General features: G+C 44.6%; 1 protein-coding gene across 4 annotated transcripts in view; it reads right to left on the bottom strand.

Annotated features, from left to right (window-relative positions):
* SH2D4A (SH2 domain containing 4A) overlaps window positions 1-16,681 on the bottom strand; it is an 82,406-nt gene extending 65,725 nt beyond the window's left edge. Inside the window, exons 1-2 of one of the 4 annotated variants that reach the window (XM_054561293.2) lie at window positions 16,170-16,681; window positions 9,865-10,249 (exon numbers count right to left, since the gene is read on the bottom strand). In XM_054561293.2, coding sequence (XP_054417268.2) covers window positions 9,865-10,045 — 181 coding nt within the window. In that variant the 5' untranslated portion in view covers window positions 10,046-10,249; window positions 16,170-16,681. Of the gene's footprint in view, window positions 1-9,864; window positions 10,250-15,922; window positions 16,072-16,169 lie in introns of those variants that run through there. The other 3 variants (XM_024251461.3, XM_024251462.3, XM_024251460.3) reach the window with 3 other exon arrangements.
* Window positions 16,682-24,329: the final 7,648 nt, after the last annotated feature.

The following is a 24,329-nucleotide window of genomic DNA, read 5'->3' as shown; positions in this document are numbered from 1 at the left end:
ATGCAAAAGTGGAAACCCTGATAAAACCTTCAGATCTCAGAAGACTTATTCACTACCATGAGAACAGTATGGGGGAAACTGCCCCCATGATTCAATTGCCTCCCACCAGGTCCCTCCCACAACATGTGGGAATTATGGGAGTACAATTCAAGATGAGATTTGGGTGGGGACACAGAGCCAAACCATATCACACAGGTAAACACTTAGTCTAGTCCATGTCCTCAGGAAACTAACATTCTAGTAGTCCCTGTCCTCAGGAAACTAACATTCTAGTTGTGGGAAGCAGACATGGATACTTAATTAATTATAAAATTATTAGAACTTCAAAAGGTGGTGGGGGGTGGTGTTAAATGATGCTACGGGAATGCTTAAAAAAAAGAACTAAGTCCCTGGAGGGCCAGGGCAGCATACATTATAACCACAGTGGATTTTCTACTAAGTCCAGTGAGGATTCAGGGGATGGAGAGATTGCTCTGGAAAGACAGAAGAGAAATACGACAAGTTCTTTGTACTGAGTATGGGAGGATGGATATGGGATTTAGACAGAGAGTGAGGGTGTGTTTGACACTGGATGCAAAGAATAGCGTGACCAAAGAACAGAGAAGGGAATCAGCAGGCAGCCATGGCCAATAGGAAATGAGGGTCTCCACCAGGGCCGAGAGGGGCACCAGAAGTCACCTGCATGTGTGTGGCATAGGCTGACCATCACACAGGGGAGCAGAGGGCCATGTGGCACAGAGTCCCACACACCTGGCTAAGGGACTGAAATTTAGGCCCTGTACTGCAGTTGAGCCAGAAAGCTAGAGCAAAATCCCAGTTTTACCCCTGACAAGTTATGAGACCATGCATACATCAATTTATCTCTCCAAGCCTGAGTTCCTTCTATAGTAAACAGAGGTAAGAAAGTCCTACCTCACAGACCTGCTAGGTGACAAATGCTCAGAGTGTATTATTTTCACATTCTTTATCTGAGTGGCCAATGAAGAACGCATGAATATTTCTGAGCAGATGGTGCAAGAATCAGAAAGTGATTGAGGAAGCTTGCTCTGCATGTCAGTATATACAGGATGGACCAGGGTGGCATGTAGTGGGTGTTCAGTCAGCATTTGGGGAGAGAATGGGGAGAGACTAGGGGTCAAAAGACCAGGAGTGAGGCAGTCAGGTCCTAAATAGGGCAGACATAGGAAAGGACAGTGTTCAAGAATATAGGAAGGTTCAGGCCACTGGATTTAAGGAAGGACTCAAAGATGATGCCAGAATCCTGAAACTCGCTAACTGGGAACACAGCAGGAGACAGGCAGAAGTAGTGACAAGAAAATTAATTTGCTTAAGGAGTAAAAAAAAAAGAGCTGTTTTGGAAGCGTAGACTATGTTATTTTTACTTTTACTAGAAATCCATATGAGGACTTTCAATTGACATCTGGAATCCAGAGTTGGAGTCCAGAAGTGAGGCCGAGATTAGCCACGTAGACTTGGGAATGACTCTATAGATGGCGTCATTGAAGCCACTGGTACAGATGAGCTCATAGAGAGAATGAAGCCAAGAAGAGAACTTTGGAAAAGCATGTGCTTTATTCAGAGGGCAGAAGAAAGGGGAGGGAAAAGAGAGTCCTGATTGACAATAAACAAACGAAAAACACGGAGGATTCTGATGCCCCAAATAACCAAACAGTGGAGGAGACCAGGGAGAATGTCCTGCCATGTCGCTGACAGAGGAAAGGGACAGGGCAGTGTCAAGCCCTGCTGAGATGAAACGGAGGATGATGTAGACTGAGAAAGATCTCAGGCAGCCTCGGACTTCAGAGAGACTCATTCTGGGGAAGGCAGTGGGGACAGGCTACAAAGGCGAGATGGAAGGGATGATGAGAACTGGTGTCGGCAGTCAGCGTGTGCTCTGGAGTTTATTGTGAAGAGGAAACGGAGGATTCCCCGTTATTGGTTCAGCAAGTATTTACTGAGTGTCTGCTATATTCCCGGCACTGCTCCATAGACCCAAGGGACAGAAAGAGCACTTCAAGAGCACAGTTGGCTGAACAATTTCTTTAAATGGGGGAAACACAGGCAGGGAGTATACCTGGGGTGTTGGAAGAGGCAGGAGTAAGGACGTCAAGGATGACGCCCAGAGAATGATGGACAGAAGGAGGTGCAGGTAAAGAACAAAGTGTTGACAAAGAGTTGAGGAAAGCTCCAGTCTGGTAAGAGAAGTTGAAAATGGAGATACACAGAACCACATTTCTGCAAGCAGTGTACCTCCTTAAGTGTGCTTTCTTAAGGTACATTTCAGGGAGCCTAATGGGGCATACACGTGTCTTTTCCTACCTGAATACCACCCAGGCATTCTGCATTTTCTGTCTGCTTCACCTTAAAATTACATGCACTCTTTAATCAGAGGTGAGTGAAGGAGGGAGCTTTTTATAGCACTTCGTTTAATTACAGGGTTTCTCTTTCCAGTCCCTGAATCATGTTTATACACTGCAGGACTCTTCATGTTTGCTATCTTGGGGGTTTCTTGAAGTGTTTTTCTAAAACCAATTTTTCTAGAAAGGCGGGTCAGTCCTGCTCAGAACCACACTGCCAAGTAGAGATACATCCACACTTCATTCTGCAGAGAAATCTCTAAGATCTGAGAGACATTTCCCCCAGGGCCTCCTCTAACTAGGCAGTATTGAAAAACATCAGATAAAAGAAGGGTGACACATGTCCCTGGCAAGGAGATGGCTGGGCTTGGTCCAGTCCTAGATTGCAGGGTGATGCCACTCACAACACTGTTGTGTTGGATTTATTCCCAGGTAATGGGTTCAACAGGGGCACCTGAGGGTGCGACGCGGACATCAGTGTGGATTAGCTCCTCAGGGGCAGTGAATGCCAGCCTTAGATTCAGCTAAGATGGAGATCAAGGGCTAAGACTCACCTTTGAGGAGTCAGCCCTTGGTCTCCACCCCCACTGGATCCAATCTGATGGGCAATCACAGCAAAAGATGCGTGTGCGAGAGGAGGGAAAGGCATGCACACATGCTCTCACACACACTACACACACACACGATGTGGGGGAAGAGAACAGAGAGAAAGGGAAGGAGAATCATGTACTTTATCCTCACAAAGAGAAGACCAAAGACTGAGCCAACAGCTGCAAAAAAGAATCAACACCAGGGCCTCCTATGAGGTAGAGGGGACAGTGACAGCAACATTCCATATTAACTACAGAGGGGTCTCATCAGGGCTGATGGAATCAAGATGCCCACCAACACCAAGCTTGTTACCATGCTGGCAGACTCCCAGAAACCACTGCCATATTGTCCCAAGTGGATCTTCCTTCCCTCTGGCCTCCCCTTTGGGACACCCCGGTTCCCCTCAACTGACCCAGAAACCAGAAGACAAATGCCTGACTGGCAGAGGCCACATCCCTTCCAACTGGTTGATGCCCGTACCCTATCTGTCACTAAATATCAGCTCAGGTGATTACTCACCTATTTTACAATGAGGAAGTTGAGGCTCAAGGAAGTTAAATAACTTACCCAAGATCACAGAGCTAGTAAACGCTGAGACCAGAATTCAAAACCGTTCTGCATGAGTGATGGCAAAACCTGTTTAGGCCAGCTTAACTCATACAGTCCAAACTGAAATGCTTTGGAGGGTGAAAATGGAGCAACTGAAAAGGGACGCTGGGGTGGCAACCACACACAGGACCCCACTGGGCAAGCAGGGATGTGAAGTCACCATCATGTTCTTTCCCAGCTCCACAGAGCAGTGGGGTGATGAAAACGCTAGGTCTAGCCCCGTATTCATTTTAATGAAGGCCAAGGCCGATTTCTATCAGAACTTCCTGAAATGATTCAAACCGTTGCTTTCCCCATTATTTCCTACATTTGTTAGCATAGGTAAGAATCCTGAAGTTATTAATATCAAAGTCCATTTTTAAACATTTTAATAAATTTTTATGCTTATTTAGAGATGAGGACAGAAAGAAAGTTGGGGAACCTGCAAGGCACTACAGCCTAGGGAAACAGAGGGCAGTACAGAAATGAGAGAACCTCCGCTGGAAAAGCAGATGGAAGAACTAGAAAATAGAGAGAGGACATCAGTGGAGCCCATGGCTCAAGGAAGTTGACAGTGCCACCCAAAAAAGATGTTCACCACGCAGCTAGGAAGCCAATCCCAGTTAAATTATAAAGCCCAGAGTTGGGGGAACAGAAAAGTGGGGCTCAGGGCCGGTAGTTCAGGACAGACTTGGAGTTGAACTGGACCTGAGTTCAAATCCTAACTCCACCACCGACTCACATAAATTATGTCTCTAAGTATGTTTCCTTATTTGTAACAATAAAGGGGGCAAAATTTACCCAACCGGATTCTTGTGAGGATTAAATGAAATCATATGAATACAAAACTTATGCTTGGCACATCCTAACAGACCAGTATCTTGGTAGTGGAAAATCTCTATGGAATGGGACTGATGAAGCAAAATCCAAGGCATCAGAGACTAGGTGGGTGGGTGAGGGTCAGAGAGCAAACAGCGTGGCTCCTGGAGTTCTGGTTTTGGTGACTGGGAACAGAGCAATACCACCCAGCATCACAGAGAGTAAAAGGTAGGACCAGCAGACGCTGGAGAGAGGTGGAGTGATGCTGGTGAATTGGGTTTTGCATCAAGCTTGCAAGGCTTACAGGTCTTCTGAACGGAGGTGCTCACCAGGCAACCGATACTTGGGTGAGAGGTCCGGCTTGGCAATCTGGGTTTGAGTCACTGGCATGAAGGTGATGTTTCACGTTTAAAGGTTATAAGAGTTGCCCTAGGAAGATAATCAGAACTTTCACCTTACCCTAGGATCTGTGAACCTCTGAGAGTCTATGAATGAGCTTCAGGGAGTCTATGAACACTGTGAGGTTATACACAGAATGGTGTCTCTGTGCATTTTCCTAGCTCTAAGCTTTCGGTAAATTTTCAAAGGAGTCTATGAGCCCCCAGCCTCATCTCAAAATCACAAACCACCAGTGCAGTGTGAGGCACCCCCTGAGGAATACAGATATTCAAGATGAAGGCAGAGAAGAAAAAAGAAACAGGGACAGAGCAAGAGATTCGTGACTGGGCGGCAACTCCAAGAGAGAGACACCAAGAGGCATCTAGAGCCAGAGGCGGCTGAGGAATTGATCAAGATAAGGAAGGAATCCATCAGCTGATGCCCCTGTGCTGATAGCCCTACTGCATGCAGTGAGTTCAAAAGGGAAAGGCAGGGAGGCAAACACTGTCAATAGCACGAACCAATGGCCTCAACATTATTTCACAAAAATGGAGGGAAGGCTTTGCATAAAGGATCTGCCCCCTTGGGAACAATGAGAACGCAGCAAACAAAGCTGTATGAATCCAAGTCTGTTTCAAGGGCACACTGAGGAGCCCCTTCCGCACCTTGCACAGCAACCAGATCTCAGCCCATTGCATTAGGTTTCCATCAGCTCGACACAGACCCCATGAAACAAGTGCTGGGAAACACGTTGCTAAGAGAAGGCGTCTTCTGTTTGTGTTACCCAATAAAATCACCCAAGAAGAAGGCTCTGTGGCAGATTTCTGACGCGAGCACATGTTTTAGATGTGCGCAAGGTGCCTTCACATAAAAGTCACTGTCATTAAGGTCCAGTGAAGGCAGCTTCAGACTAAAGTCACTGTCATTAAGCTCCAGTTAAGCTCTACGTGTAGTTCATTTGTTAATGGCGCTGGCTTTGGGAGAACAAGACCCAGGATCTATTCGAGCTCTGTCACTTACTGTTTGCCCTGGCCAAGTTAGTGAACATCCCTGAGCTTCACTTTCCTCGTCTGTGAAGTGTGAATAGCAACATACACCTCAGGCTTAGCTGTGATTATTTAATGAGATAATATACTTAATCTCAACGCTCAGGGTCTGATACCAAGTTAAACGTATTGAATGCTGGCTGATGCTACCATTATAGCACTGTAAAAATGTGTACCATATCCATAACTATCACTTTTCTAGTAGCCACATTAAAAAAATCAAAAGGAGGCCGGGTGCAGTGGCTCACACCTGTAATCCCAGCCCTTCGGAAGGCCGAGGCAGGTGGATCACCTGATGTCAGGAGTTTGAGACCAGCCTAGCCAACATGGTGAAACCCCATCTCTACTAATAATACAAAAATTAGCTGGGTGTGGTGGTGCACACCTGTAACTCCAGCTACTTGGGAGGCTGAGAAAGGAGAATCGCTAGAATTTAGGAGGCAGAGGTTGCAGTGAACTGAGATCGTGCGTCTGTACTCCAACCTGGGTGACAGAGCAAGAGACTCTGTCTCAAAAAAAAAAAAAAAAAAAATCAAAAGGAACAGGTGAAATTAATTTAAATATTTTACTTTACCCAAGACATACAAAATATTATCAGTTCCATATATAAGGAATATACAATTATTAACGTGGCATTTTCTTTTCCTTCTACCAAGTCTTTGAAATCTAGTAGTTTACATATATAGCACACCTCAATCCAGACTAGCCTCATTTCCTGTGCTCAAGAGCCACATGTGGCTAGTGGTGACTGCACTGGACAGTGCGGCTGTAGACCTCTAGCTACCCCAGCAAGCAGAGTAGGTCCATACTTCTCTCCCTAAGTATCATATTCTCCCACTACAGAAATCAGAAATGATCTTCTCATATAGTACTAAGTTAAATTCACATGCTGATAGTTTTTCAGCCCCTTCTACTTCAGCCTTCAGATTACTAAAAAGTAGACAAGCCGGGCACGGTGGGTCATGCCTGTAATCCCAGCACTTTGGGAGGCGGAGGTGGGTGGATCACTTGAGGTCAGGAGTTCGAGACCAGGCTGGCCAACATGCTGAAACCCTGTCTCTACTGAAAATACAAAAATTAGCTGAGCATGGTAGCAGGTGCTTATAATCCCAGCTAGTCACTCAGGAGGCTGAGGCAGGAGAATCGTTTGAACCCGGGAGGCGGAGGTTGCAGCGAGTTGAAATCTCGCACCACTGCACTGCAGCCTGGGCGACAGAGCAAGACTCTGTCTTAAAAAAAAAAAGAATAATAGACAAGGTCCTGTGATGCACAATACACAACAATTTTAGTGATGATCCCTAAACACCAAGCACAGGGGTCTGTGTATTCAGAGTGAAAAATGACCAGATGACAATGAAAGAACTTCTAAGTGATAAGCTAGAGGGGGTCAAGGAATGGCAGGGGTGGCATATGATGTTTTTAATGAAATGAACAACCTTCAAAACCACCGTGTGGCTAAGAACTGCTAAGGAAAAGCAGCACTTAGCCCAGTACTAACCAGAAAGGCAGGAGAAGGGAAGGCAGGGAGCACAAGCCTTCAGGGATCAGATGCACAAGTGACCTGTCAACCCACAAGGGTCACGAGCTTAGCAGGTCTGCAGCACAGATAAGCACCTCTGGTAGCACCAGCCGTGACAGCATTGCTTTGGATGGTCTATGGCTTTATCTTCAAAGACAGCGCAAGATGAAAGAGCAGTGATGTGATTTTACGGGAAGTGGGAGTAACTTTTTCCTTTTCTGTAGTCAGAAGAGGAACTAATTTAATGCAAAATATACTTTTCCAAGTTTTCAATTTAAGGGGGTAATACACTTTTGACATGAGATATTGATAGAACTTTCCCCACTTATATTAACATACTTTTCTCATGATCATTTGACTAACAAAGTTAACACAGGGTTTCTGAGAGGTAGATTCAAAACCTTACAAGTGAGAAATGTAAGCAAGGAAACTGAAATTATTATATTTTAAGTCATCACAAGGAGACCAATTCAGCAAACACGAGAAACCCAAAGTCTAACAGAGTCTGGGCCATTGACTCTAGTGGCAAGAACCCTTTGGCTGCCAGTCCCCAAGGTCACCCCGTCATACTAATATATGGTATGTTCACAATGAACATGGTGCCCAGAAGAGACCCAATTATATCTGAAAAACTCTGACTAGAGAATCCAAGAAGGTGCATAAACCAGTTTAGAAAGACAAAACAGTTATGTTTCAGTTTGGCCATGCTTTTTGTTGCAGGAAAAGTTGTATTTTGGATAGTGCAGAATAATGTAAAATCCAACAGAACTGGGCATCTATTGGTGGTATAACCTTGCATATATTACTCAACTTATCTAAGTTTCATGGCCAGGCGCGGTGGCTCAGGCCTGTAATCCCAGCACTATGGGAGGCCCAGGTGGGCAGATCGTTTGAGGTCTGGAGTTCAAGACCAGCCTGGCCAACATGGAGAAACCCCATCTCTACTAAAAATTCAAAAATTTGCTGGGTGTGGTGGCACACACCTGTAATCCCAGCTCTTCGGGAGGCTGAGGCAGGAGAATTGCTTGAACCCGGGAGACGAAGGTTGCATTGAGCCAAGATTGTACCACTGCACTCCAACCAGGGCGACAGAGTGAGACTCCATCTCAAACAAACAAACAAACAAAACAAATGAACTTCTCTAAGTTTCATCATCTATGAAACAGGGCTGTCAATGCTGACTTTGCAGAAGTTTTGTGAAGGTTAGGCATTACGTACATAAACGTGCTTCACACAGTGTCTGAAACAGGAGGTGTTTCATAAATAGTTGTATTGATCATAACAAGAGGAAATGACATATTTCTGTTTATTTCCTTGTCATGATAAAGGCATCATTGGAAAAAAGTTTTAATAAAAGACAGTAAAAAGTAAAGGACGCTACATATACCAGGGATGCAAATGAGATTCATTTTCTCAATCTTTGAAACCATATGTGATTTTACAAAATTTTATTTTCCTGGTTTAATGAAACATGAAAAGAGATTGGTCTTAGATGCCTCTGCAAGTGACCTTGAAAAGTGTGCTGTGTTTTCACAACTTTGGTATTCACCCATGACAGACTTCGCATGTGAACAGCAAGGTGGGGGTGTGGGGGTTAGTGAGAACGGAGTGAGGAGGGTGGACAATGTGTATTTTTCTGTGTCTGTATGTGTATATGCTTTAAGTCTTTTTTTTTTTTTTTGACACACAGTCTCACTCTTTCACCCAGGGTGGAGCGCAGAGGTGTGATTTCAGTTCAGTGTGGCCTCGACCTCCTGAGGTCAAGCAATTATACCACCTCAGCCTCCCAAGTAGTTGGGACTATAGGCATGTACCACCATGCCTGCTAATTTTTTTCCTAGAGACAAGGTCTCACTATACTGTCCAGGCTGGTCAGAACTCCTGGGCTCAAGTGATCCTCCTGCCTCGGCCACCCAAAGTGCTGCAATGACAGGCATGAGCCACTGCACCTTGTCTGCTTTAAGTCTTAATGTACAAAGATTTCCTCCCCCATGGTCTCAAAAGAACCCTCTCAAACTACCAGAGATTCCTTTGATAATGAGGAAAAGTTTACATCTGAGAAACTCATTCACACTAAAAAAAGACAGTATTATGATTTTTTTCCTTATACCAGTTCCTTACATTTTAAGAGGAGGTGTTCCCTAAAAAGATACCTCAAAGAAAAATCTCTGAGGTCTAAGAAATGCAAACACAATTGCTATAAATATATTGATACAAGAACTTTGTGTTCTAGTGGTAGAATATTAGGAACCAGTAACAATAAATGAGATAGAAACCTTTCTTAATACCCCTCAAATCAAACCTCATAAGTGACTTTTAATACAGCTTCAGGTTAGTCTGGTTTCAAGTAAAAGATTTCCTCACAGCTATGCAACTCCATGGTGAATGCTGGGTGTGTCTAGACTTCAGGTGGACATAATGCACTATTAGATTCTCAATAACATTTAGGATTCATCTACCAAACTGCAACTTGCACCTGCTTTGCTTGTGACTAGTGTGAAATTGTCAAAGCAAGCCAGGAGCTATTCTACCAACACATCCACAGAAGAAACGTGGATAAGTTTACCTTTCTTTGGTCTGGGTTTCACTGGCAGGGACTCATTTTTTTCCATAGCTGCTTCTCTTTCTTTCCATCGTCGGATCTGTTCCTCTCTCATCTTGAAGAACAGGATCTGTTTCTGTTCTTCGCTGAGCTCTGCCAGTAGATCAGGATCTATGTACATCTCCGACAGTATCTGTTTCAGCATCTTTGCAGTTCTGATGTCTTTTATACTTGTGGCAAAAGTTCCTGAAACTGGCCTCCAGGTGTCCCTCCACCTGTGCTGGCACTTGGGCTTGTCCACGAAATTTCCCAAACAGCTCACAATCCTGGCTGACTGGGACAATAATTCAGCAAACTGGCTTCTCAGACCTGGCACCAAATGTCCTGTCCAAAATGCTGTTCACTGAACCTGCAGAAAGAAAGAGCCGGCATTCAGGCAGCGTGTTAAAATGTGTGGACACTGGCTAGGACGGGTTTAAAAAAAAAGCTAGGAGGAAACACAGTATCACTTTACAGTTCAGGGAGAAAAGAGAAGAAGAAAACCTGAGGCACGCTTTGTTAAGAGTTTGTATGACCTCTATCCTGTAATTTCTAAAGATACTTTGTCAAAAAAAAGAAAACAAACCCTAACTTTATACACGTCAATCTCAGACAAACAAAAAATGTTCACAGAGGTTTGTCCCGCTCCCAACTAAGCAAACACATTATTACCCCAGAGCCTAACAAACCACCAACTGTGTGTCTGAAAAAAGAAAGAAAAAAAAATTGTCACAGGAAGAAATTAAAAGGCTCTCTGCAAAGTACCTATTTCAAAAGAAAATACCATTTTTGAGATGTCACAGAGTAACTCATCCCAAACCAAACCAAAATAGAGCCATGCTCAAGGAAGAAAAAGGAAGAAATAAAAACTAGAGCACCAGGCATTTTCTGCAATTTCCCTAAAAAGTAGCATTAAATAAACAAAATTATGTACTTTCCTCTTCACAAAAGGATAATGTAATTTCCAGATAACCTACTAGAGCCATGAAAATCAGGGCAGGTGCAAGAGAGAACATCCATCTACATTCTGGAAAGTCACCGAGTTTTAGGTGTGCTTTTTCCAGATAACCTAGTTTAATAAAATCTAAATGGACAGGCCAGATAAACTAGGGGGATAAAGAGGTTGTTAGGTTCATAACAAAGGATCCTTGATTTATATGACTTTACCGCATGGCTCCTTGAAAGAGAAACCATAAAGCGAGCGTGCACAGTGGCCTCCTAGAAGTTCTCCTGGGGTTGGAAATCCTACTGAGGTTTCATTCTACTTTCCACATTTCTATTTTAAAATATTGGCTTAAAAATATTACCACACTGTCATACTTTTTCTATTTTTAAACAATTTCTAAGTCTCATAAACCATCATACATTTGTAATCAGAAGGAAACTATGTAAATATTTCTATTCTGGAAAACAAAAGACTTTGGATTGGATGTAATAAGATATAAGAAAAAAAACTTACTACAACTTTTCAGAATCACATGTGTCCTAAGAAATTGACCAATAGGCCAGGCGTGGTGGCTCACACCTGTAATCCCAGCACTTTGGGAGGCCGAAGCGGGCAGATCACGAGGTCAGGAGTTCGAGACCAATCTGACCAGTCTGACCAACATCACTACTAAAAAAACAAAAAATACAGAAATTAGCTGGGCATGGTGGTGGCTGCCTGTAATCCCAGCTACTCAAGAGGCTGAGACAGGAGATCGCTTGAACCTAGGAGGCAGAGGTTGCAGTGAGCCGAGATCGCGCCACTACACTCCAGCCTGGGCGACAGAGGGAGGCTCCGTCTCAAAAAGAAAAAAAACAAAAAAAAGAAATTGACCAATAATTTGTTGTTTATAATAACACCTCAATAATCTTACCACCTTGCCATGTGCTCTCAAATATCTTGTTTCTCCATACTATGTTCAAACACTCTTAAACTTCAGACAAGTCACTTAGCTATATTATGGCCATCGTAGTGTTGTTGGTTTCTCTTCGTTCACCTTGTCATTGATACAGCTAGATGTGTATTGCCCCTCTCACCACCTGGGGGCCTCCTTCAGCTTCCCGTCTTCCTCCTCTTCCACGCAAAGTAGCTCCTTGATTTACACCTGTCTTTTGAGACAAGCACGCTCAACAGCTAGGCTACCACAGAGTGGTGTGCATACGCAGCTCTTAGATTCGCTGACTGTTCATTGTGAAGCCAGGCCCTTGATGAAACTACACCTATCCCTACTGACTGCAACCTATCATCTCGGCAGCATTCAACCACCAGAATCCAAATGGAACCAAACATTAGGAGAAAAATTTTAAAGGACTAAAAGTAATGTCACGCCCTTTCCAGGTCCACTTGCCAACTTTGTATTTTGCATTGAGATACCCTTACAGCCTTGAACAGCCAAAAAAAAAAAAAAGGATGTCTTGTCAAGATTTCTTGACTTTTTGTTTCTAGCACCTTCTGAAAGGGTAGAGCCAATGAAATCCACAAGCTCCGAGATAAGTGGTAAGAAACGAGACGGAATGACTCCTTGACATTCCAGTAAATGTCCTTATGTTCAATGGTTGGTTTTCGCAGAAATCACACACGGCAGAAGATGAACAGTTCAGTTGGGGTTGAGACTTCTGCTGTGTCCCCCATTTTGAATGCGGTGAATCCTACTCAAGGCGTTGGTAGATCCTAAAATCTAAAACCCTTAAAGTGTCAAAGTCACATTCCTCCTGGCTCCTCCGCCCTGCATATTCCTGATAACACAGCTAACACTTCTTGTACCAGGCACCATCTTAATTAAGCACTCTACATGTGTTAACTCGCTTAATCTTCACAATAACCCTTCGCGTCCAGCCCATCACTATGCCCATCTCACAGATTAGGAAGATAGAGCACAGGTCAGCAGCTGGTAAGCGGCAGAGCCGGGCAGTCCAGCTCTAACTCAGCTTCACTGTAATACACAACACAGAGGCCTTTTTGTGAGTTTATTTGTGTGCCCAGAATCAGAACAGCAGGATGTGGTGCCATGTATGAAATTTCAGAATGGAAGCCAGCAAATTCCTGCAGCAACAGAAACGCTGAACTGATGGTGCTTGACACAGGGCAGAAGCCTCCTCCTGGTCAACTATAGCTAAGCTTAGGGGAGGCCAGGTGCACACACCCCAGCCAGGAAGGACAGCAAGGAACCGACTGTCACACTGGCGCAGGTGTGGACATTGTTTACCCACTCATTCACCAGACACTTAGTCCCCTCCATTTCCCCTTGCACTTAGTCATCCACTTCGTCTCCACAATTTCCCCTTCCAAACAAACACGAAGAACAGCGCAAAAAGCACAGCCTCTCACATGTGCAAGGAGGTTCATGGCACCTCTGTGATGAAATGCTCACATTATTTCCATTTTTATGTTGTTTTGTTTTACTTTTTATAGCAAACGTGGATTTCTAACATTAAAATTAACTAGTTCATCTTGAAGGAAAGACACTGGCTTCCTTGTGCCTCCAAGAATACTTGGAGGACCCAGCCAACAACTATCTGTGGTCAGGCCGTTGACGATGTGGCCATTCTGCCGCTGCTGAATGGTACTGGTGTAAATCACCTGTCCCCCTCACCCTCTAACTGCCAACCCCTAACCCCCACTCCAAGGCTTTCTCAGACCCCAACTCAAGCTTAGCACAGTGCACCCAAGACACCCAGAGGCACTCCAGCCTCAACTCCCAGCTCCGCCTCTAATGAGCGGTGTGACTCTACGCTGTCACCTCGCCTCCTTGGGACTCAGTTTCCTTATCTGTGAAATGAGGGCTGGTTCAGTCTGTGACTCCTAATCTGTGGGTATCTGACATAATCTACTGTGAAGTGAAGGAGCCTGGTGGAGCCGGGGTAGAAGAAATAGAAATCAGGAAATTAACTAACTAGGACTTTCCCGCTTTCACTCCCTGACAAGGAAGTAATCATTGCTGATACTGATTCAAACTCAGAGGACTTTCCCATACTATATTAAGGGCAGCAAACCTCCAGTTATTCAAGATCCAACAAAGGAATAGCTCAGCTAACACAGCACCTCTCTTAAAAGAGAGAAATGATAAGCAACAAGCCCACACCTGCTATTTATTCTGAAAAGCAATTGCTAAAAGGTCAGAGAATCAGTTGTTTTCCATGATACCATAGATTTGGCCTGATTCTCACACCTTCACACTGTTCTACAATACAACTGTCTTTTGGATAACTCTGAGACCTAAACAAGATACAAATTTTAAAAGGCATAAGATACAGCCTAAATCATAAAAACAGTAGGCCGGGCACAGTGGTTCTACATGTAATCCCAGCACTTTGGGAGGTGGACATGGGTGGATTGCTGGAGCTCAGGAGTTCAAGACCAGCTTGGGCAACATGGCAAAACTCCGTCTCTACATAAAATAGAAAAATTAGCCAGGCATGGTGGCCCACACCTATAGTCCCACCTACTTGGGAGGTTGAGGTGGGAGGACCTCTTGAGTTGGAGACTTTGAGGCTACAGTGACCCGAGATAGCACCACCGCACCACAGCCTGGGTGACCGAAGGAGACCCTGTCTCAAAAATTAAAAACATTAGGTCGGTGCAAAAGTTATTGTGTTTTATATGGCCAAAAAAAAGTCACATTTGGGAACCAACCCAAATGTCCAACAATGATAGACTGGATTGAGAAAATGTGGCACATATACACCATGGAATACTATGCAGCCATAAAAAATGATGAGTTCATGTCCTTTGTAGGGACATGGATGAAATTGGAAATCATCATTCTCAGTAAACTATCGCAAGAACAAAAAACCAAACACCGCATATTCTCACTCATAGGTGGGAATTGAACAATGAGAACACATGGACACAGGAAGGGGAACATCACACTTCGGGGACTGTTGCGGGGTGGGGGGAGGGGGGAGGGATAGCATTGGGAGATATACCTAATGCTAGATGACGAGTTAGTGGGTGCAGCCCACCAGCAAGGCACATGTATGCATATGTAACTAACCTGCACATTGCGCACATGTACCATAAAACCTAAAGTATAATAAAAAAAAAAAGTCACTGCGGTTTTTGCCGTAAAAACTGCAATTACTTTTGCACCGACCTAATAAAATAAAAAATAAATAAAAGTATTGTGGTATGGACAGTGTAACTATAACATTAACAATACAGTTTGAATTCTAATTCTTTTAAAACAGCCAGCGCTGTGGTCCAACTTTGTTTTCTTATTCAAACTTTATCTTATTCATCTACCAGCAAAAGGACTGTTTTTGAGGATGAAACAAATTACCAGAGATGACAGCAGTTTGTAAATATATACTATTCTTCAGAAATTTGAGATTACTGTACACACAGATTTAGTATATATAGAGAATTCCACTCATATGCCAAATCTATGCCCCTGTATGCTTTCCACTTATTTATTCACTATTTTTAAATAATGGTACCCAAGCCGTTGTTTCTATTAAACCAGCAATCAAACAAAAGCCTTTGGGGCGATGAGGAGCATCTGTTTGAAAGGGCCAGGTGCCACGCTTGCTGCTTCTCTAAGCTCCCTGGGAAGGGAGAGACAACTCAGAAAACCTACAAACTGTAGCTCCTTCCGGTGCCCGCGTGACCCCCGAGTCCAGGAGCGGGCAGGGGCGCCGCTCGGCTGAGCGCACTGGGCACCTGGTCTGGGTCTGGGCCAGCCCCGCCGCTGCAGCCCGAGGGAGGTGGCGCTGCACTGGCCTCCGCGCGCTCCCGGACCCCACGTGGGGGCGCCCCTGGGTGCCGGCGCGCGGGGAACGTGCTGCGGGGTGCTGCGCCGGCTGCCACCGTTTCCCGGAACTTCCCTCTTGGAAGATCTCCAGGCGCAGGTCGAGGACGTGCTCCTGCTAGGAGTCTAGAAACTCTAGGCCAGCCCGGACCCTCCCGGGACCTGCACTCCCCGCGGGTGGAAGCACGCGCCGCGTGTCCCTGCCGGATTCCAGAACTTCCCCGAAGGTCCTCAGCCCCGGCAGACCCTCTCCCTCGAAGTTCCCCCCGCCACCCCCTGCAAGCCCCCAGGCCCCCGGGACCGCCGCTCACCTAGCCAGCGGCTCCAGACACCGGACACCGGACACCGGACACCCGCCGCGACCGCTCTCCCCGCCCAACCCCGCACCTGAGCCCGCCCCGGGCGCCGCGAAGGGGTGGAGGCGGGGGTGAGGCTTCCGCCCGCCCGCTCTGGCCCCTGCGCCTCCCATGTACCCATGCAACCCCCGAGGAAATTCCCTTCCCCCTACTCCCACCCCATGCACACTCCCCAAAGCCTCTCCCCACCCCCAGCACCTACCAGTGCTGGGCGCCCCTGGGCAGGGTGGCCCGATCACCCGCCACATCCACTTGGCCGCCAGAAGCCGTCGGGGAAGGGAGGGAGGGAAAGGCAGAGGCGTCCCAAGCGGCGCAGGCGAGCTGAGTAAATACTCCGGCCCGGACGCCAAACAGCTCTTGTAGCCTGCCTGCCCGCCCGCACCGCCCCGCCGCGCCCACATGCCGGGGTGACTGGCGGGGCGCGATCGCGGCCCCACCCGGGCGCCTGGAGGCTCTCCAGGGCCACTCGTCGGCGAGGCTGCGTGGCCTGCGCATCTCGGGCCGCCTGGCCAGCGCGCTGTCCCTGAGCTGCGGTAGTCCGGGGTAGCCTTGCTCCTCTTCTCTCTTAGTTCATGAGACAGGGATCTGCAGTCTGTGATCTCTTGGGGACTGCAGGGCTTAGATTAAATCTGCAGATCTGGGCCTTTCTACGTTTCAGAGCTCGGGGTTCCTTGCTAGGTGGAGGGTAGGAGGGTGCGCAGGCCCCACTCGTTCACTCTGCTTGGGCGTTGCAGGCCAAGGCGACTCTAGAGCTTTTTTTTTTTTTTTCTTTTGTTGACGTTAAGTAAATGATCAAACTCTTTGGCACTTGTCGGTGCAGGTGTGGCTTTGTAGGACAAGATGAAGGAAGGAAAAGGCTGGAAGGAAGGAGACCGCGGTCAACACAGACAGGTGGAGAAAATGAAAGAAAACTGGGGAAAAAGTTAAGATGCTGAAAGGAGTCTTGAGGATTGCAACAAGAACAGGTTGGCTTGGTGCCTGAAGACGTCAGGGAGGAGCTGGCAGTCCGCAGTTAGAGGAAATCTTGGAGGAAAATTCAGCAGAAGCACAGCGGAAAGGCATTTCCACTGGAGGGCATTTTCCATGCTAGAGGAGCATGTGGAAGAAAACCGCCTGCTTTGGTGAACCTCCGATTTTGTGTGTTGGGAGAGCTGTAATAAACAGTAAACACCAGTAGTCCTCTCCACGGACTACCTGACCTCTTCAGGAGCCTGACATGCTGGGTTCAAACACAAAATGGCATTCCCTGCCTCTCCAAACTGCAGAAGCTATGCAGAGTTACATCAAGCCTCGCGGCAGGCGGCATTGTCAGGAAATAAGACTCAGCTATTTAGGAACCATTCCAGGAATCCCATCAGGGAGGAATTTCTGGTCTAAGGCTTAGTTCCTACTGCAGTTTAAATGATAGCCTATGGAGTGCTTAAGGCTGGAGTGGGATTGGCCCCTGGAAAGCTGCTATGACGAGGTCAAAATGAATCCTAGCCCTGCATGGATGGATCCGTTGAGCTATACAGGATGGTTTATCAGTTAGGAAAAATCCCACAGGACACTGTGACAGCCAGTTACCTTCCTCACACCCAGTCTCTCTCCAGGTCCCGGCAAGTCCTTCCTTATAACAGCTTTATCACTGTGCTACTAACCTCTGTACCTCACTTTCCTCCTCTGAATAAAGAGTGTCTGCCTCGGTAAGTTGTTAAGAGGGTTAAATGAGATACTACATGCAAAGAGATTAGAACAGCTCTTGGCATGTGGTGAGTGTTCAAACACATTCACTCAGATCAGTTCATATCACGTTAAGGTACTGTAATTCCAGGTTCCTGCCATCTCACCCTAGGCTGTGGGTTCTGCCCACCATGCCACCTACATTCCAAGTCATTCCCAGGGATCCCGTCCTCCTGGTATTCACACCCTTGCATAGCTCCCCACCACTTTGTAAAGGTTGGTATGCTTGACCTATAGAACCCGGCAGAAGTGATGATGGTATGCCACTTCAGAGATTAAGTAAGGAAACACCTTGGAGCTTCTATCTTGAAATAATATTAACAGCCCAAAGGAACACACGCTGTACACAAATACTGCAAACAACTCAGAACCCGGACTCTTTCTCGTTTTCTCTCATGTGCCCGTTTCCATCCTTCTTGTCTCTTGAGTCTTTTCTGTATTTGCCATGACCTCTTCTTCTCTTATTTCTATAGTTTCTTCTCCATCCTCTTCATTTGGTCTTCCCTCTCCTCTACCACCTTCTCTTTTTGCTCCCTTTCTCCTGACTCCTGCAATTTCCTCTTTTAATTGGCATGGTCTGGAAGAGAAAAGGTAGATGTTTTTCCCCTAGTTTCAAAAGTAGACAATATGAATTTTTTTTTTTTTTTTTTTTTTGAGATGGAGTTTCGCTCTTTTTGCCCAGGCTTGGAGTGCAGTGATGCGATCTTGCCTCACTGCAACCTCCGCCTCCTGGGTTCAAGTGATTCTCCTGCCTCAGCCTCCCAAGTAGCTAGGATTACAGGCACGTGCCACCACTGCTGGCTAATTTTGTATTCTGTTTTTTTTTTTTTTTTTTTTTTTAAGCAGAGACAAGGTTTCACCATGTTGGCCAGGCTGGTCTCGAACTCCTTACCTCAGGTGATCTGCCTACCTCGGCCCCCCAAATTGCTGGATTACATCCATGAGCTGCTGCGCCCGGCCAAGAATGTTTTATAATGCTCTAAAAAAAGTCGGGTGGCCTATTGCTTGTGGGGCCCTCAGTTACTTTTTCCCTCCCTTTGGGCCAGTACTCTCAGAGGAAAACATTTCCCCCCTCCATGATCTAGGATGTGTTGTAGGGATGAATGTGGGGAAGACTGCTGACAGGGGCTGGCCACTGACAAGTCACAGACATGGAACATGGTAGCACCAACACATGTGTTCAGGAATGCTCTGCTGCAGCGTTCACTGCCAGAACTCAAAGAGAAAAGCTAAATATCTATTCATTGGTTACTAATATTTTTAATTTGTCATTTATTCGTAGTAATGAATACCATGAAACAAATAGCCTACATTTTAATGGATGTGTTCCTTGGCCTTCCTTTTGGAATGTTGCTTAGGAGCCCTACTGCCCAGGGCTGTCAAGTAAAATGGCATAGCATGGCCCTTGTACAACTGTGGGTGGGGAGGGGACAAGCACAGAGTTCACTGTGTGTAAGGCACCCCCTGGAGTTGTGCAACACTGCCAGCCCTATTGTTGCCAGAAAGACAGGATAAGCCACTTTGCAATTTTTCTAAGATAAAGATTAATCCTTATTTCAGTTCTACAGACAATGAAAATTACCTTCATATGTTTTCTTTATAAAATATTTTTCCTGTCATATTTTATGATCAGCAGCAGAAACCTCAACCACTTTTTAACCGTTAAAGCAGGTATACACTTGTACCACAGTGAATGTAATGTACATATGAAAGAAAAATACAAAAACATTTAAACTTTACTAAAAACTGATCAAATCTCAAAATAAATCTTAATCAGTTCATCAATCATTAAAAATATATTTAGGGTCTGCTGTGTTTTCAGCTCTCTGTGAGCAGTTACATTTGATTTTGAACTATTTTCATTTGTGTATGATTCTGTATGGGCCTTTATTTCTTCATCTTCATAAACACCAAGATAAATTATTGGTCTTTACATTCATCTTGGAATCAATTACATTATTGTAATATTTAATGTTTTTCCAAGAGTTACCTTTATGGAGTTCTTTCTCTAAAATCCACACTCTGAGTTGCTAATTAGACATTTCTGGTTTCTCATATGTATATATATATATGTGTGTGTGTATATATGTGTATATATGTATATGTGTGTGTATGTATGTATGTGTGTATATATATGTTTTAGATGGAGTCTCGCTCTGTCACCAGACTGGAGTGTGGTGGCACGATCTTGACTCACTGCAACCTCCACCTACCAGGTTCAAGTGATTCTCCTGCCTCAGCCTCCAGAGTAGCTGAGACTACAGGCGCGTGCCACCATGCCTGGCTAAGTTTTTGTATTTTTAGTAGAGACAGGATTTCTCCATGTTGGTCATGCTGGTCTCGATCTCCTGACCTCGTGATCTGCCCGCTTCAGCCTCCCAAAGTGCTGGGATTACAGGTGTGAGCCACCACGCCCGGCGGTTTCTTATATTTCCATAATACAGTGACAAGCAGCCCATGTCTCACAGAACTGCTGACCTAAAACTTATGGGTGGAATTGGGCAGTCACTATCCCAGCGATATGGGACATCTGCAGTGGCCTATGGTAACCAGTGCTTTTTTATCAGTCAAAGCTCTGAGAAAGGAGCAGAAGCAAACTTTTTCTAATATTCTGGTGTTCCTTGGATCTTCCCAGGCAGTTTTGATAAGGTCTACTAGACTCATAAAATCAAATCTCATCTCTTTTTTTGGACCAGATTCAGAAATGGGTTTCCATTTCCTAGCTTCTCTCTTACAGGCAGTCTTTGCAAAAAGTGCACAAATCCCTTTTAGTTTTATAAGGAATTTTCTGCAAATGAGTACAGCAGTTCTCAAGTACATATTAAAATAACCCAGGGAGATTTTCTTTGTAACATTTGCCTCTTTGTCTACTCATCCAAGGAGTTATTTGATTGGGATGGGATGGAGCGCAGATATCAGCATTTTTTCAAAGCATCCAAGGGGATACTAATGTGTGGCCAAGGTTAAGAGCCACTAAAATATATGGGAATAAAGTTAATTGGCTATGAGAAATGTTGAAAAAGTAGTAGTGGCACTTCCTGGACTTTACTGAAACATATATAAGGCTAGATAATCATCTTCTTTGTTCTGGTTTTTGAGTGAGTTCCTAAAGTCAGTCTGAGATAGACTTTCCACCAAACCCAGACTGTCATTTAATAGGATGGGAATGAAATGAGATGCATAAGATGACAGTGTCTGGCTTCTTATGGGATGCGCAACATACACAAGTTTTCTTCTTTCCGTCCTTCCACTTCTTTCTGGTTTTGAAACCCCCGACATTCCCTCTCCCCCTTTAGCTGAGGAAGGCATTTACCTCTTTGGCACCAAAGGCTCGCCGTCTCCCGCATACACCCCATGCATGGCTCCAAGTGTTCTCCAGATTTCTCTAACTGGAAGTTGAAGTTCATTCTGCCGTTTGGTAAAGTAAGACACTTTGCCTCTTCCTCTAAGTGTATGTTTGAGGCCAGCTTATGGCCTCTTCGATAAGTGCCATTGTTTAAGTTTGAAACAGAATTGGTTTTGGCTGGCGTGTTGGTATTTTAAGGACAATTAAATGTGTACAACTACAACACCTGGCATAGCTTCTAGTGGAAGGGCATGGTCCATAGATGACAGATCATTCTATACAAATAGAGAAATATCAAAGAGGGTAGCTCCCTGAACCCTTCGGAGAGAGGGTTCTAGATTCATAGAAATTATGTAGCCACATTCACCAATTTAAACATCACAGAACTAGTCAGTGGCATACAGAATTAAAACAAAGACTTTCTGATGCATAATCTCTTTACATAATTATTACACTACATTAAGTTAATTAGCTCATTTACCTTACTGAATTAGGGAATGAAAGTGAAGCAAGTTACCATCGGGTCTCTCTTCTAACAGACAGCACCTACGTCTCTTGATGGAGAGCAGATGGGAGCTACCTCCAAAGCTGCACTTGTTCGTGGCCGGCTGGGTGTGTACAGGACTCGGCTCCAGTTTCTACTCTCAGTCCTTGGCTCAGAGTTGAAGACCTGCAAGTCACATGCAAGCTTTCGAGCCTGAACAAAGCAACTCCTCTTTTTTTTTTTTTCTTTTTTTTTAGGACGGAGTTTTTCTCTATCGCCCAGGCTGGAGTGCAGTGGCTTGATAACTGCTCACTGCAGCCTCAACCTCCCAAGCTCAAATGCTCCTCCCAAGTAGCTAAGACCACAGGCATGTGCCACCAGGCCTGGCTAATTTTTTATTTTTTGTAGAGATGGGGGTTTTGCCATGTTGGCCAGCCTGGTCTTGAACTCCCGGCCTTAAGCGATCTTCCTACCTCAGCCTCCCAGAGCACTGGATTACAGGTGTGAGCCACCGCACCCAGTGTGTGACTCATCTTAAGTACAATAAGAAGGTATTGATGAAAAACCAAACAATTCCAAGTGATTCTTTTAGATCAAATTCTGACCCAGAGAGGAAACATAAAGAAAAAAAGAAGGAAGAAGAAAATGAGAAGAGAAAGAGGAATCAATACCAGAAGGGTAAAAAGAATGGAGGAGATTTTTAAAAAGAAATCTGTAATATAGTTGATTGTATAAGTGAGCTTCACTGTGGTACTTTCCTGTAGAGTCTCAAATCCGCACTTCTTTTTAATAGAGAAATGGTTCACACAAGAGAGAAAGGAAGAATGCCTCTGGGCTTCAGAAATTATCTTGAGAGTCTTTAATGAAAGAAGAATTCCTGCCCAATACTGAACTTGAAAGTATGAATTTCATTGTTAGTTTTGGTATCTGGCAAGCAGCATTTCCAAGTTGTTTGAATTAACAGTCTCATTAAATGCCCAGGAACAAAAGACTCCAATCTTACTTTTTTTTTTTTTTAAGACAGTATTTCCTAGTTAGAGTCCAAGGAAGAAATATGTCACTAAAGATTTAGATGACACTTAATGCTCCAATACTGTTTCTAGTCCTCTGAGGGAGCTATAAATGATAATGACACCATAAATCTGTGCAGATTAACTTTGCAAAGAACTTTCAGGCTATTACTTCCTTCTGTCCTCATAATACGTTTGGTGAGGTAGGCCCTTGTGATCCTCAATTGACACACACAGACGCTTGGGTACAGGGAGTATCAATGACTTGCCTAGGTTTACATAGTAACTTAGGCAGCAGGGGATCCAAGGCTGGGACTCAAGACCTCTAACGTGCAGTCCAAGGCTTTTTCTGCTACACCATGCTATCCCCAGCACACCCTCATTTCCCTAGTTACATTGCATGTATCAGGAAGGCTGGAACTTAACCTCATTATATTTCTGTTCCCAGAGCCTAGCTCAGTGCATGGTATACAGTAAGTACTTAATATATGTTTGTTGAACAAATGAATGCATGTAAATTTGGGTTAGCCCAGGGACAGCCAGAGGCTTCCTGATTAACTTGAGTAAGCTCATTTTTGGAAATTAAGCCTAAGCGGCTCTGTAACTTAATAGCTATTAATATGTTCTATAGAATACCTTAACCTCAGGCATGGTTCCTGTAGCCTGAGTGTTCTCAGATGAGATGCTATTCTGTATAAAAGGAGGAGGTGATCTCATGGAGATCATGTTATTATCCTGTCACAGAATCACATGCTTTTATTTTATTTATTTTTCCTTTTTTTTGAGACTGAGTCTAGCTCAGTCGCCCAGGCTGATATGCAGTGGCACGATCTCAGCTCACTGCAACCTCTGCCTCCTGGGTTCAAGCAATTCTTGTGTCTCAGCCTCCCGAGTAGCTGGGACTACAGGTGTGTGCCACCTCACCCAGCTAATTTTTGTATTGTTGGTAGAGACAGGGTTTCACTATATTGGCCAGGCTTGTCTCGAACTCCTGACCCCAGGTGATCCGCCTGCCTCAGCCTCCCAAAGTGCTGGGATTACAGGTGTGAGCCACCGTGCCCGGCCTGAGCCACCATGCCTGGCCTGAGCCACCATGCCTGTCCTATTTTTATTTTCTCTTGAAGTTTTATTATTTTTCAAATTATTATTCATTACATGCAGTGATATATATATATATATTTATCCCTAAAATGTGAGTGATACTGATTTGAGTAACCATTGTGTTGAAATACAGCATTTCTAGAACTCTGACACAGAGTGATTAGTATTTACATGATTCTTCTTACAATTTTAGTAATATGCCATCTTGAATTATTATTCAATCATTTCATTATTCTTGATTCCCCAACTAGATTGTAAATTACTTTAGACCATGACTTGTGCATTTATTTTATTTATTGTATATACCCCTCATGCCTAACGAAGGACTGACTGCACAAAGATGAATTTCTTAGTGTCTAAATCAAAGGATGTAGAATTCTCTTGACGCTTTAGTTTGAAAATGTTTGTAAGATAATTTTCTTTTTAATTTATATTGATCCAGCTTAACGAATACTATAGTTAGAATGAAATGTTTTATTAAATTCTTCATAGTCTTTCATAAAAGTCATATATATACATATACATATACATATATGTGTGTGTGTGTATATATATATATAGTTTTGTTTTGTGTTGTTTTGTTTGAGTCAGAGTCTCATTCCCATTTCCCCACTGGAGTGCAGTGGCACAACCTGGGCTCTCTTCAGTCTCAACTTCCCAAGATCAGGTGATCCTCCCACCTCAGCCTCCCAAGCAGCT

Source organism: Pongo abelii, chromosome 7, assembly GCF_028885655.2.
Source record: "Pongo abelii isolate AG06213 chromosome 7, NHGRI_mPonAbe1-v2.0_pri, whole genome shotgun sequence".
In the NCBI taxonomy this organism is placed as follows: Eukaryota; Metazoa; Chordata; class Mammalia; order Primates; family Hominidae; genus Pongo; species Pongo abelii.
The sequence above is the reverse complement of the archived record's forward strand: the minus strand, read 5'-3'. Positions and strand labels throughout refer to the sequence as shown.